Raw genomic sequence first — 15,387 nt, 5'->3', positions numbered from 1 at the left:
TACATTCATCCATGCTACATGTGAAAGAAGTTATGTACAGCAAAAGTTTGTGTGGTGAGTTTTAGCCTGTCATTAATTAGACCTAAATTTATAGAGATGCCTTCTCACAACCTACCAAAGCAAAAGATATTAGCAAAAAGAAGATTTATTATTTCTTGTTTGTTTTGTTTTGTTTTGTTTTCAATTATCCACTAATTTATTCATTTTTTGTCTGAAAGAAAAATTTATAAATGTACAGGACTAGACTTAGGAAGTTTTTTTTTTTTTTTTTAACTGCCAGGAAGGGAAAAAAAAAAACCATCTGTTTTGCATTATAATGTGATAAGGTTATTTGTTAGCACAAAATCTTCTTGGTGTTATAACAAGATATTTTCATGTTATTACAGCATGCATTATTAAAATCTAATCATGTTCAATGTAGCCCACTTGTCATCTTGTTATAACCAAGCAGCAACCTATAATCTGAAAATATAAGCCAACACAGAAGTGCTAAGACCTGCTGCTTCTCAAGTGTCTTGAGGCTAGCTCTGGAAGCCACATACCACACCAAACAAACCAAAAAAGAAGGCATTTTTACAGCAGCAAAAAGAAAAGGAAAAAAAAACATTTACTGCCATTTACTGGTGCAGAAAATGTCTCTCAAAAGCCAATTTTACTATTGGTACACACTGAACAGGGGGTTAGATTTTTTTCTAACTCCCAATTTTGGAAGATAGTAAGATCCTGAGTTCACCCAATCAGAAGCACAGCTCAACTCACATGACTGATAGGTGCCCTACAGCTATTAATGTAAAGACTCAAACCCTGCCCCATTCCCATTTTGGCCGTGCCAGCCTTTTACTTCGGCATTCTGTTTCAGAAACAGACAGAGACTACTAGGGGTGGGAGAAAAAAAAGTTGTACTGCAATATTTGGTTTAACAATTTTATCTATTTATTTATTTTCAAAAAATCTTTTTTTTTTTTCTCATCGAGATCCTTCATTTTGGCTTTTGTTTATAAGCTAGGTTGGAAAAAGTTAAGGTGTCAGATCTCCTGAGTAAATCATAAAAACTGACTCATATTTGATGTTCTTTTTGAAAAATAAAAAAATGGCTCCTTATATAGTTTGTAGACATCATCATCATCATCATCATCATCATTCAACTTTTTCACTTGGTCTGGTGTTAAAAAAAGAAAACTAAAAATTGCAAAAATCTGAACTATCAAATAATTTTAATTTGAATGGATTCGGCACCCCAGAAATTGTAAAAAAAGTCTAATCAGGAAAAATACATAGTGTCCCAGCCCTACAGACTACGTCCACCTATTCTTTAGTCTATAGTTATAACAATACTTAATAACTTAGTTTATTATAACCTGTAAAGATTCTAATATGAAAATGTACTTTGTAAACTCATGTTTGAATGGGAAAACAGAAAACGATAAGATATAATGAGAATTAATGAGAAATATGGCTCACCTACAAAATTTGATATATAATTGATAATATTCTACATCATGCTTGAGTTAAGACATGGTGAGATCATTGAGTATTCTGTATACAGCTTTACTTGCTTTTTTTCAGGTCATGAGGGAGACTCTCTTTTAATGTCAGTGTGTGTCTTGTAAGAAGCTCAACACCTCTCACAGGAGCTTTAATTTATGAAGTATATAAACCAAGTGGGGAAAATCTTATTTGGCAGACTCACTTTTGGGGGTAAGCAATGATTCCCTTAAGTCTTAAAATAATTGATGGATTGTCACAAAATAGGGGGACTCCAGTAGCTTCTCCAACTTGCTGAGAAAACAACCAGTTCCCTCATTTGTGAGTGTGATGCACTGAGCTTGTGTTTTAGCTTGACATGTGTTCTCACTTTGTATGTGTTCCTCATCATGAAAATTGGTGTTCCACATTCAGATATCACACACAGGCTGGGTCTGCCTCTCCCTGGATTCTCTCCTCTCCCTCCTTTTATCCCCCAGACAGAACAGTGGCACATGAAGCTGCTCACGCTCGTATCTCATGTCTCAGAGAATGATTTTCAGTTTACTGTGATATCTCTCTTACACAGGCGCCTTCGTCAGAGTGGACTTATTGCAGAAATAGATGCATCATGCCCTCACCCACCCTCCAAACACATCCATTCACAACCACAATCACACTTTAGTATGAAGCAACAGCTGACACCAAATAGATGCAGCTGGCTGGGGCTGGTTATTGTGGAGTGTGGACATGAGATAGAGGTCACTGTTGCTAGGGGGGTGAGAGATGGAGGGAAAGGAAATGTTCTGACAGTAAATTACATGCTAGATTCACATATTCCATCAGAGGCGACAGCATGAGATGGATGTTATTTATCACACATATAGCTTATTAACCTTTTGACCCCAAAAATGAAAAGCATTAAAGCCACCATGCCGCAGCTACTGTCCATATCATGTCTGATTCCTGAGCTATAATTTGATGTACTGTAGTAGTAAATGGATGTTGTTTTATCTGCTCTCTGTGCATTACTATAATGCATGGTTATGTCAGACAATGAACCATGAATTCTGGGGCCATATAAAAATTTATCTGAACCCTTTATTTTAAAGCAACCACAAGGCATGTCACTAAAAGCGACGACACCACAAAGTGGAACAGATGCTTTTTCAAAACAAAGTCTGATCAGACCGCGTTCAAAAGAAACTCACCTTCTTCTCTTTCTTTTATGTAGAGGTGGCTCTTTTTGAGTTGCTTTTAAACTTTTTAAATTGAGTCTAAAAGATGAGGTCCTTCACAGGGCAGCACAGCTAGTAATAACTTTTCTAATCACTTGTGCCTTCTGCTCATATTTCTTACAAAAAAAAATCCTGTATAAGAGAGCAAGCCAACCTCATTTGGAGCAAGAAGCAGAGACAGCTGCTGTACAGTATCATCACCTCATTAACCCTGCATCTGGATAGCAGCAAATTAAAAGCTTTTAGAAGCTCTTGACCCTCCTTTTGTCTCTTGTTTCTCTCCAGCCGTGCCCCCAACACTCCTCCGCTGTCCACCCCTGTCCCTTTGGCACAAAATAAAAGCAAATTGCTTATCTTGGACATAACAGGGCCTGTTTTAGTCATCAAAGACACTGCATTAATGTCATTCAGGTCAGCCGCTCCCGCTGGTAATCAAGCTGGGACTGTGATTAGGCAAAATTAATCGCAGGCCTCTTTGGCTCATGGCTGAAAGCCTGGGAGCCCGATAGGTGTTCTCTTCCCAGGTGACTTCAACAGATCAGGCAGAGAGAGTGAAAGACATCAAAGCCGAGAGGAAGCAGGGAAAAATTGCATTAGATTATCACCCATGAGACAGTCGGGGAAAAAAAGGTGTGCGCAGGTCTGTATCAGGACGTCTGTTCCTGTGTCTGTAGCAGTAATGTGTGTGTGTGTGAGATTCCACGCAGGTCTCTTTTTTTATTTGTAGCGCGTGGGGGTTTGGGACATGAAAGAGAAGAGCTGAGGTTTGATGTGATAATGAAGCACTGTCTTTAATCTTGATCTTCCCTTTTATCCACACCATTCACTTGTGCCTATTTGTCCAACAAATGTTGTGGCGGGCCGTAAAGTTTAGACTTAAACACTAACATCATCAGAGTTTTAAGAGATTGTTTCATGCTGCACCTGTTTTTTTTTTTATTTCCTTTCCTTTGTGACCTATCCTGACTCACACACGCTGCAACTGGAATTTTCTCATCCGCATGTCATGCTGCCCCGCCCACGAGTCTTAATATCACAGAAAGCCAGAGCTTTGAGGTCTGTCATGCTTTGTGGGAGTGAGCAAGAGTGATGCTAAGGTTAGCGCGCCGGAGCGTTTAGCTGTACATGGGCCGATTTACTGGCCTGTGAACCCATAAACCTGCAATTACAAACCCTAACAACTTTGGCGCAGGCGGCCCATACACGGCAGTTTTCCTCTGGGCTCAGGGATTTAAGCTTCACAATCAGTCAAGCGTGACTTCTGAGGCTAATTGCACCAGAATGACACACACACTCACAACATCCTTACGGGGGGAAAGACTGATGGTGGAGGTGGAATTTTGTTTGAAATTCATCAAATTTTAATCCAGTGCGTACATATCCATATTTCCATATTTATCTCTTTGAGCTCCTAGCATCCACTCCTTCTCTGCATATCATTTTGTCCCTATTAATAGCTCAAACTGCTCCTCACCCAATACACAGACATGTAGAAACACATGCACACGCTCTTGTCACCACGAGGAAAAAAAGCCAGCCTCCTATCAGGTCTGACATTCAGAGACGCATGTATCCCAAGGTAGATAGAGCTGTCAATGAATCACTCCACATTCCTGCCACAGCCGCTAAATTGACTGTTAGAAGCAGGAAACAGATGAGGGGGGAGCTGTGTAGAGTCACAGATAAGATGTAGGATTCATACTCTCCCCTCCCTCTCTATAATGAATCAGTGTATTTACTTAGAGCAATCTGCTTCTCTAAAATGGCCGTGTGATCGCTCTGTCTTCTCTGGAGTATTGTCAACCCCTCCCCTGTTTATCCCCACCCTCCCCAAAGGTAATTGCTCTTACCTGAGACACTGTAATGGATCCTGGATGAAGTATTGACCGCCACTAGATTTTGATTAAGGGGCTGTAGGGCAGAACATGTCTTTAATGAAACTGAGGAATCAGCATTCCCTGGCTGGCGCACCAAAGCTGGATTCTCTGCACTGTGGCCCATGGGCTCCTTGATTAGGACCTGATCCTCTGCAAATCCAGGGATGGGTCACAGCCAGTGAATTAAAAGCAATGAATTCATCCATTAATAATACCTGAGGCTTGTGTAGTTTTTCTCTGGAGACTTATAATCGTTAAACATTTGGGTATTCATTTGCTGTAAGCTTCTTTAACTCTTACTCACGTATTCACATGGCAGCTCTTTCAATCAAACTGTCTCCCACCTTGTTGCTCACTCACTGATAAACCCACTCACTCATTTATGCACTCAATCATTCCTCTTTTATATGCAAAAGGTTGGCCTTTATCAGGTTGAATCTTAGCGTGAGGGGTAACTTGCATTAGCTCCTCTCTTGCTCTCCCTTAAATTGCCTTTTTTGCTCATGTAAAAAACTGATTGCATCTCGGATAGAGATGAAAGAGAAACAGCTAGCTCCCCGTGTTCTTTGAGCGTGCAAATGGACATAATCTAAAAGGCGAGTATTAGCATGCTAAAAAGACACCACAGTTATGATGAACACCATTTGCCAAGGCTTAATGCGATAGCCGGGTAAGATGATTAACTTTGAATCCATTTAATCAACCAAAAGCGCCTTCTCAAATAACCAACTGTCGAGTGTTGGGGTAAAAACCTTCCCTCAGATCTCTTTGGGAATGGCTAGAGGAACAGATGTATCAAATCACAAAGTGCCCAAATCGGTGCACAGGCTGGCCAAACATTATTCTTTGATGTGACGGACATCAAACATGATTTAGTGCGCAGTATTTGTCATCCTCGCTCATGTTTGAAGCTCTAAATGGAGAAAGACTTGGAACACATAGCTGCTCTTCCATTGACTGGGTAATGAATATGCCCTTGGGCTGCATCATATTGACTTAAGTAGTTTAAGTAGAGGGCTTCTCACCTTCTTTCATTTATCGACTCCTGTGTGCATGTTGATAATCTGCTCCCTTAATGCAGCAGGAATCCTGACCTTTTTGGTCAGGACTTTAACCACATTGCAGGCGTGTAGCTCCTTTCAGGTTGCGTCTGTCGTCATTTCAAATGTGAGGATTTGACGCGTAACTGTTTTCTCATGAAATGTGGTTGGAGTAATCAATTCACTCAAGAAATACTCCACTCATTTGTCAATTGAACAACTCATGGAAAAGTGTTTATTGACATCTTCCTCCTCTGCTTGTGCTCTCCTCACAGACCTTGACGACCCTATTGTGACGGTGCACCAGAGTATAGGAGAAGCTAAAGAACAGTTCTACTATGAGAGGACTGTGTTTCTACGCTGTGTGGCCAATTCCAACCCGCCTGTCCGATACAGCTGGCATCGTGGGAGGGAGATCCTGACACAAGGCTCAGACAAGGGAGTAGAGATCTATGAGCCATTCTTCACACAGGTAAGACAGAGGCAAGGTGAAACAGGTGAAAGAATCAAATCAGAAAGAATAGCTGGTGCTGAAAATAAGATGTATTGTTTTATTTACATGGATGACGGCTTCAAAGATGCCCTCAGTTGAATTTTGACAAATCTGATATTGGCTCTCTTTGCTGTCTGTCATAAAGATATATACTGTCATCCCCCCTCTGTCAGCTTAACAGGAAGATAAATCTATAAAATCATATTCAGACATTTTTGCCCTGACACCTGGCTTAGGAAGAGCCAGCATGGACCTTTGAGGGACACCACTTTTATGTTTAAAAAACTAGATAAAACCATCACCACTGTCATATTTTTTTCTCCCTCTCAGTTTATTTTTGAACAACTGGACTTTCAGAAAACTCTTTTCACAATAATGTTGGGAAATAATCAACAGTGTTAAATGCTTTGGATAAAACTACGAAAAAGCCACACTCTGTTCTTAATAGTCAGGGCCTTATTGGAGTCACTTATAAACTTGATCCTAGTACTGACTTCACTGTTTTTCTAAAGATAGAAAGGAAAATAGTGTAGTCTTTGCTGGTTAAATCTTAATAGAAAGTGGATTGGATGCTCACTACAGTAACTTGGCTCAAGTTATTCAAAAAGATTGTTAAGATATGTGATCATCTTGAGCTAAATAAGCTGAAGCTTTTTGAGACAGCTCTCCATCCAATTAGGAGAACTTCAAGCTGTGGGCGCCTTCTGCATTGAACGAAACTAAACAGTAAAATAACATGTTGTAACATCTAGATTAAAGCCATAATGCAGGCTTACAGTTTTCCACTGACGTTATATTCATAAAATAAGAAGCAATGAAGCTGCTTAGGACATTGGCAAAACTCTGTTTTTTCAATGTGGCTGGTAATATGGAAAATATTTTGTTCTTTTTGAACTCATGTTTCTGTGAACATACATAGAAACCTGAATTCAAAGGGTTCAGTTTGATGCTTGTTAGTTCTAGTTTAGCGCGTTATGTACATGTAGGCGTAGTATGGCTGTGAGCAGAGACCACAGGTATGCTAATGATGCTTTTCATCAGCCTCTCCTGACAATGAGAAGAGGTGTAAAACATGTCACAAACACACTTCTTACATTTTCACACTGGAAACAAGTAAAGCTCAGCTGCTAATAAACAAAGCAACACAGCATCTAAAAGTGGCATATTCCAACATAGAACCCTGATTTAACGTGTTATACTTTCCACCGCATCTTGCTATGGCATGAGACAGGGAAGTTGAACTAATTTATCCAATATTAGTTTCTCTAACCCAGTTTCACAAAGTTAAATGCTTTTCGGGACATTCTGGCTTTGAAAGAGACCGTTTAATCGTTTCTCAGAACTGAGTGGATTTTCTCCTCAATCTGAAAAATTGAGAAGCTTTTGTTCTGCAAAAGCGATTTTGTGCAGTCAAGAAAGAACTGATTGAGATTGTTCTTTCACTTGTAAGAAAATCATTGAGTTTAAATTGATGGATTTGAATGCACTTTGCATGTTGAATTTGACAAAAGAGAGTGGAAATCTGTGGAAAAGAAAAAAAATGAATTGAAGGGAAAGAAAACAAGGAAGTTAAAAGATGCCCAAGTGCTGAGTGGCTGCATGCAAAAAAAAAAAGATAAACTGGACCTCATTTGACACTTTCCCCCATATTTCTTCTTACTCTTTACGGTTCTTTTCTCCTTCCTTGGCTTCATCATCCTTCCGTCTATTAAAGCTCCAATTGGGTCAGAAATTTTGAACTCAACCCAAGCACAGAGATTAGCTCTGTGTGGGTAAAGAACCAAATAAATTCTGGCTTTAAGTCCTGGTGACTTCCTCAACTACATTCCTGATTTCATTTTTTTCCCAACAAGATATCTGAAATTGCTGGAAACAATTCAAAGCAATCATGTCTCAAATTCATAACTGATAAAGATTGAGCCTGCAGGTTTGAGTTGAATCCATAAGTGTCCAGCCAGATCTCCATACTGGTCTAAAAATTTGTGAATTAAATCTATCTCTGTATTTCTTCCTCTTTTTTTAAAAAAAACCTACTTCACTCCTGGGTGCCTTTCTTTAGTCTACAAAAAGTATTATATTTCCCACTGATGCTGTAGAAGTGCAGTGGTGGCATTTTGAAGTCTGTATGGAAAAAGAGCCACACAATGAAGTCAGGCCCAGAGCTGCCATTATTGTGAAACCCTGTCCTTTTTGCTGTCTGTCTCTTTATTCTCCATAATTTCCCCTCAAAGTGCTGCAGAATAGGACAATTATCACAGGTGTGAAGCAGCCATTTTTCATCTCTTGTCAGATTGTCACGTCTTTATAGTAGTCGATACGTTTTGATGTTTATGGCGGGGTTTGATGTTTCCTTGCAGCGTGATATTCTCTTTGAGCATGGTGTGTAAAACTTGAGGAGGTATCCATTTAAAGCCCATTAGGCAACATATTGTTATCCATGTCCCTTCTGACATTTTGAAACAGCTTTTATGTGCAGCTTCTTCACTCATTTTCTTCACCCAGTGCAGTCACAACTGCCTGGTTGTTTGAATGGATAAAAAGAACATTTTCTTTATGACCGTCCAGCTGGTTTGACTTCCTGTTTCCAAAGAGCAGCATTTAAGACATGGGACAGAAGTGAAAAAAAAATCTATTTTTCTGCCTGATGGTGACAATACACTCCTCCAAAGTTTCTTTGCCCTTTACCAGATGTCACAAGTTTCACTCCCAAAAGCTCTGGTGTACTTTTGTGCTCAGTCTTTTCATCAATATAGCCATCAATCCCCCTGTCCAATTCACTTTAATGTATTTGTCCTTTCTATTCCTTTCTCTGCCCCTTTTATTTTCTAAATAGATTTCCCTCTCCATTCTGCCCCCTCCTGCTGTGAGTGGAGCTTGCACTCCAGAAATCTCTGACTTCACATCTGCTTCAAAACAAAGGAAGTGACCAGAAAAGGCAGACAGAGGAGTGTTCTGCTTGTGGCTAATCTGATACTACCACGTTATTTCTGGATATGAAAGGGTGCGATGGGCCTGACTTGTTGTCATGTTGTGTGAAGTGCTGCAGTGCGCGGCTGATCCAAGTTATAATCCGCTGCCTCCCTCTTTTCTGCACAGCACCCACATGCTTTAGTCAGCCAGTCAGATCAAAGTTTCATTTGTGGTTGACTTCTGGGCGGGCTCACAGTTTGACAGACACGTCTTGAATCCAACAAACATCATCATTTTCTGAAGGGACCCCCGCTGAGTCCGTCCACATTTCTGTAGTTGAACATACTGAAAGGGAAAACGCTGCAGGGCTGTTGAACAGAAAATAATCCATTAGGCAAGCTGACACTCAAGAAAGCAGAACAGTCTTTAAACGCTTTTTACAGTAATATTCTGAGCTACCTTTTCTTTTCATTTTTGCCTTCATTAAAACAGTATAAATATTCATGGTCTTGACCTTTTGTTGGAGCTGTTTGGCCTTTGTCATCTCTCTTCCACTACCTAGGTTTTTGAATTTCTTTTACTTGATTATGCTGATGTTTTTGCACACATTTGCATACCGTTTTTGGTTTGGTCTGAGCTGCAGGGGGAAACGAAGATTTTGAAGCTAAAGAACCTTCGTCCTCAAGACTATGCCAACTACAGCTGCATTGCCTCTGTGAGAAACGTGTGTGGGATCCCTGATCGCAATGTTATCTTCACACTCACCAACAAAACAGGTAATCTGCCTTTTTAGTATGATTATTTTGAAAGAAGTATTAATAAAATTACTGTTTTTGTTGTGATTTTCTTGTTTCTCTCCAAGTAGATTTTTTGCATGAAAGACAGCAAACTATGCAAAAAGTGTCAGATTAAACAAAATGAAAAATAACTGCCAAGAAAATAAAAAATAAAAATAGACCAGTCAAGTGATGTGCTGTCTCTCAGCTGTCATAGCTGCCAAAGTTGTTCATCTCCTGCCAATCTGTCTTAGACTCCATCCCCTGTTTTCTCCGCAGCCTCCCCATCCATCAAGCTGCTGGTGGAGGATCCCATTGTGGTGAATCCTGGACAGACTGTGTCGTTGGTGTGCATCACCACAGGGGGGGAGCCTCCGCCAATGCTCACCTGGGTCAGCAGCAACGATAGCCTCCCACAAAGGAGCGTGGTGAAGGGGGGAACACTCACACTGCCGGCCATCAGTTCGGATGAGGCGGGTATCTACAGCTGTGTGGCCAGCAACAATGTGGGAAACCCAGCCAAGAAGTCGACCACCATAGTGGTGCGAGGTGAGTGGACAAACAAACAAAGGGTATTCTGTGTAGGGGTATTTTTTACAGCTCTGGTCTTTTGTATATCCTTTTGTGTGACTTTACTGCCTTGGGCAGACGAGCAAACTTACTAGCTAGGATGCTAACTAGAAATAAACAAAAGAAATCTTGTCTTTTTTATTCCTCATGGATGTTTCTGAGAATATTCAAAGTATCAATCTGACTTTAAGGTAACTACAAATTAATCACCAAACCACTGATGCTAACAGTTATCCAGAACTTTGTCAGTAAGTCCATATGTAGCTAGTAAATAATGCTAGCTGAAAAAACAAACAAGCATTTCCTGTGATTCTTAGCTTAATAACTGTAAAGGTCTTTATCTGTATCATCGCACTGTGTTGATGAAGAGCCACAGATGCCAGTTACCTGAATTAGAATGATTTTGACTTTGCTCTGACAAACAGTTGCTAGTGGGCTCAGGGTGATCAGGGTTGTTATAGAAAGTCCTGGAATTGTCACAAACGACCCTGATGAAGTTGAGTGTTGGGTCCAGTGTTATCGCACGTCCCTTTTCATCTGTTTGTTCTATATCATCATTAGTGGAAAGTTCTCTGGAGTTCTGCATGTCTTTGAACCTTTTGGTTTTCTCCTTATCTTTTTACTTCCCTCCATTTGAACAAAATCAAATCTTCTGTGCCTTTTATGTCGAAGTATACTGAATAAGCTATCCTCCAAAGTTTGTAAAGAAAACTGACTTTTGACAATGAGTCTGGTCAGGGTGCAGTGCTGGGTTAATGTGTATGCACAAGATATTTCTAAATGTACTGGACATTAGGTTAGAGAAACTACATCTCTTACCAAAGACACTCTTAAAGATGCTGTGTGGAGGATCTATTTTAATTGGACTGCCTCACCATCTTCTGGCCCAGAGTCTCACGCACAATGTCGTGAAGACGTGACTTTTGACAAGACGTGTTTGCTTTGGAATTAAATGGAGATCAGACTGAAAGAAGTTTTCTTAGTTCCAGGAAACTTTTCAAGCAAAGCTTCAAGCAAATGTTGTAGGTTTGTACCATAGTTTTGTAGACATTTATAATTAGTGGTACTGACAGCCCAGTGCTCTAAGACATGTCTGTAATTTGTAATGTTAGTAAATCCTGGTTATGTCCTGCCAGCTCTCATCTATCAAGTAGAGCTAACATAACCTCACTCTTTATTTTCTTGATAGACTCTCAAGTTAGAACAGACCACTGCAGAATAACTGCTGACTGTGGGTTGGAATGAACATTATTACAAACAGTTAAGCTCCTGTGTTAGCCTTTAGCTTGGCTGTATCACTCTCCTGTTTAGCTTTCTTCTGCTCTTCTGTCCTGTTTCTTTTGGGCTCCTGTGTTCACCAGTGCTACAAAATTAATCCAAGAATTTGTTTTTAGCAGAGAAAAACACAGCTCTCTCTTCTCACCACTAAACTTGGTGTTGTGTTGCAATAGAGCCTTAGACATGCTGTAAATTAAGCCGGTTCTGCTTGGCCGATCAGGAAGCTATGCAGTAGCATTCTGAAATAATCTATGTTGATGCTATAGTCTCATTGTAAAATTTGGATTACAATCAGATACATATTTAGAAATGTGACTTTTTTAGGATCACTCAGAAACTCCTCACAGCCCCTTCAAAGGGAAAAATTCCTAAAATTACGTATTGACTAACCTATTCAACAGTAACACTGTTTGAAAAGTACTGCTGATGTTGGTAAAAGTTTGAATAGATTTTCGATTACTTTCTTGTGTTCACCTTCATTGATCTGAAAAGCTTAAGAAAGTTTGCCCCAGTATGTGGAACCATTTTACTAGCTGGGCTAAACTAGCAGCTCATTTAAAGTTGATCATAGCTTTGTATAAAATGTATTCAAAGTTCTGCTAAATGTCCTCCAAATGTAATGAGTTTTCTCATAGTTTAGCCATACACAAAATTCAGAGCATTAGATCTCACTTTTATCGCTGCTTCAGCTACTTAAATGCACTCAAGGACAACACTGGAGGCAAAAGAGTGTGAAACTATTAGTTAAAATTCACTGATTCAAAGATTGTTAAACACCATTTTAATGATGGCAGCAGGGAGAGGACCCTAACTGCTTGTTTGGCCATTATCAGAGGATTATTTATTCCAAGCTGCAACACAGAAAAGGATCTGATCTTACTGTAGCTCATTAAAGACACCAGACTTAAGAAAAAGTGCATCTTTTTGTTAGATTATCATTGACAGAAGTCTTTGAATGTTAATACACAAACAGTGAAGTGCTCACCTCCTCAGGCCTGTGTGGTACAGTAAAATGACAAAGAGAAAAAAAGGAAACACAACTTCAGAGGTTAGCATTAAAGACAGGCAATTTTAGGATCTGCAGAGGAAAGCTGTTTTGATATTAGACCTCCACAGATGCCACATGATGCATGAGCAAATCGACTTTCATACTCTTGAATTGACTGCTATTACTAAGCTGGAGGATTAAGGCTGGTATGTGATTAGGCTTTCATCTGTGACATAACAGAGGATCCTAATGCCCTGAATGTGAAACTGCAGGAACCTCTTCCAGATGAATAGAAAGACGCATTAATTAGTTATAGCTCTGCTAACAACATGCATTCATGGGATGATCCAAATGTGAATTTGAACTTCCCAGAGAACGACACACACACACACACATTCACACACACACATTCACAGATGCAGCACATTTGAATCAAAGTTTAGCATATTGGCTCAGAAAGTTTCTCACAGTTCCCTCCTTTCATCTCAGAGATTATGCCACAGCTCCATCATCAGGTTGCCTGTTTGGAAGCATTTATTTATGCAGCCATAACCTTCTGGGGATGAAAATAAAATCATCAACAAATCATTTCTGATGCCCCTCCTGACAGATAAACCCCTTCTCTGAATCACGAAAGTGCCCATATATTTGAGGACTTATAAACTGAGAGGCTTACATCAAAGAGAAGGCGTCAGGTGTCCCACGGCAGAAAAATAAGTCAGAGCGCACTCAGAGCAGGCAATCGCTGCAATAAATATCTCAAACTCTCGCTGAGGTGTCATACATCAAGAGTTCACAATGGTTCTCATGGAATGGTGGCAAAATATGATCAGACAAATTCATCACCTTCCTTAAATATATTTATATGATGTTCAAACACACACACACACACACACACACACACACACACACACACACACACACACACACACACACACAGAGGTTTCAGGTTGCGGGGCACAGAGCCCCACTGTTTAAAAGTTAAAAAGAACAGTATGTATTATTCTGTTTGACTAAATGACATGCAGGGTGCATTGCTGTTGATTTGCACTGCAGGGCTTTGTGAAAAGAACAAAGCTTTAATTCATTGGCAAGCTGCTACTAAAAGACTAAGTGAGGAATAATGTACAGTGAGCAGGTGGTCATGCAACATACATTCCCTACAGGGTGAGCAGGAAACACAAAGTAGACGTGCATGTCTCTGGAGGGATTTAATTTGCATTACCACCTGATCACTATTCAGTATCCTGCTTATTGCCTGGATACTAACAAAACCTTAAAGTATTGATTAAAAAAATATGTTAAGGATCTAAAAACAATCTGGAATATGGTAGAGGTTTGAAAAAATATTGACACAGCAATAAATTGGGGTTGATATCGATATTTTAACTCTCAATATCAGTTTTTGTAAATAATAAAAAATGATTTGTAACACTTTACAACAATACAAGCCTAACGTATATTTTGAATATTTAATTTCTAAACTTGATGATATGGGTTTATGTTACAGTGTATACAGCAATATGTCATAGACACCTATATCTTCTCTCTGTTTTTGGGTCAGTTGATTAAAAATAATTTAAAACTTGTTTTTTACAGTATAGCAGACTGCTAAAATCATAATCATGTAACTTTTTTACACAATACCAGATTTTCATGAGAAACATTGGTTACACCAATTGACATTTATCAGTTACACCAACTGACCACATATTTCATTAAATAATTTCTTTGAAACATTAGTTTCAACTTCAACTTCAACTTTATACGGCACTTTTCATGCAGTTCAACAACGGTAAAACATTTTACTTAAAAATGGTAAGTTGGATACAGGCCGGTAGTTATTTAAAACATTGGGATCTAAATCATTCTTCTTCAGAAGGGGCTTCACCATCACCATTTTTAAGGCGGTGGGGAAGACACCAGCCTGAAGAAAGCAGTTCACCAAATACAACAGCTGTTCCTTAAAGAATCCATAGAGTGTTTTAAAAAAAAAACGGTGTGAGAATTGAGTCTAAAAGGCAGGTTGTGGCTTTACCTACCAAGTGTCCTCGCATCAACCAGGGCAAAACTCTCCAGTGTTTCTTCGGGTGAATTTGATGATCCAGGTGTTCAAAGCTGTTGGGATAAAAGACTGGATCGAATGTCATTGATTTTTCTTCAGAAGTTTATCATCACAGTAGTTTAAGTGACAAACTCAAAATTTATCTTTCCAAGTTGAGTGTATGTTTGTAACACTACATTTGATTTTCAGTATTTCAAAAGCATCAAAATAAAAAAAGTTGTTTTCAGTCAGATAGTTTTGACTTAATTGTCTTATGAATTTTGACTAATATGTGATTTACATTATCCAATTATTTTTTTCACAATATTGTAATAAATCCTGATACTATTGTTTTGTGACCCAAGTATTGTGATGCATATCGTATTGTGTATCTATTGCCAATACTCACCCCTACAATATAGTAGGCATCCTTGAAGCAGATTAAATAGATGTGTGTAATCAGGTTATCTTTGGCATCAACTTTGCTATTTTTTGATTTTGACAAAACAGTATCAAGTTTCCAGTGGTCTTATGATAAGAAGGAAACAACATACTGGCCCTTTACATAAGCGTTTAACCTTTAACGTTTTGTACTGGAATGAATGAAACAGGCAGAGGGATGTATCAGTTTGTCAAGTCCTGGCAATAACTAACCATTGTTAAGAGATGATCATTGATCCTTTACCTCTAAAACCTAAAATCTGAAACT

General features: G+C 39.2%; 1 protein-coding gene across 4 annotated transcripts in view; it reads left to right on the top strand.

Moving 5' to 3' along the window:
* LOC141801688 (MAM domain-containing glycosylphosphatidylinositol anchor protein 2) overlaps nucleotides 1-15,387 on the top strand; it is a 259,025-nt gene that overhangs the window by 131,873 nt on the left and 111,765 nt on the right. For 2 of the 4 annotated variants that reach the window (XM_074684831.1, XM_074684833.1), the window contains exons 5-7: nucleotides 5,895-6,091; nucleotides 9,666-9,798; nucleotides 10,078-10,347. In XM_074684831.1, the coding sequence (XP_074540932.1) occupies nucleotides 5,895-6,091; nucleotides 9,666-9,798; nucleotides 10,078-10,347 (600 nt within the window). Of the gene's footprint in view, nucleotides 1-5,894; nucleotides 6,092-9,662; nucleotides 9,799-10,077; nucleotides 10,348-15,387 lie in introns of all 4 variants that reach the window. The other 2 variants (XM_074684830.1, XM_074684832.1) reach the window with 1 other exon arrangement.

Source organism: Halichoeres trimaculatus, unplaced genomic scaffold, assembly GCF_033239565.1.
Source record: "Halichoeres trimaculatus isolate MK-OKI-2021-1 unplaced genomic scaffold, fHalTri1.1 fHalTri1_scaffold_13, whole genome shotgun sequence".
NCBI classification, from domain to species: Eukaryota; Metazoa; Chordata; class Actinopteri; order Labriformes; family Labridae; genus Halichoeres; species Halichoeres trimaculatus.
Note: the sequence above shows the minus strand (reverse complement) of the source record. Positions and strands in the feature narration are given on the sequence as shown.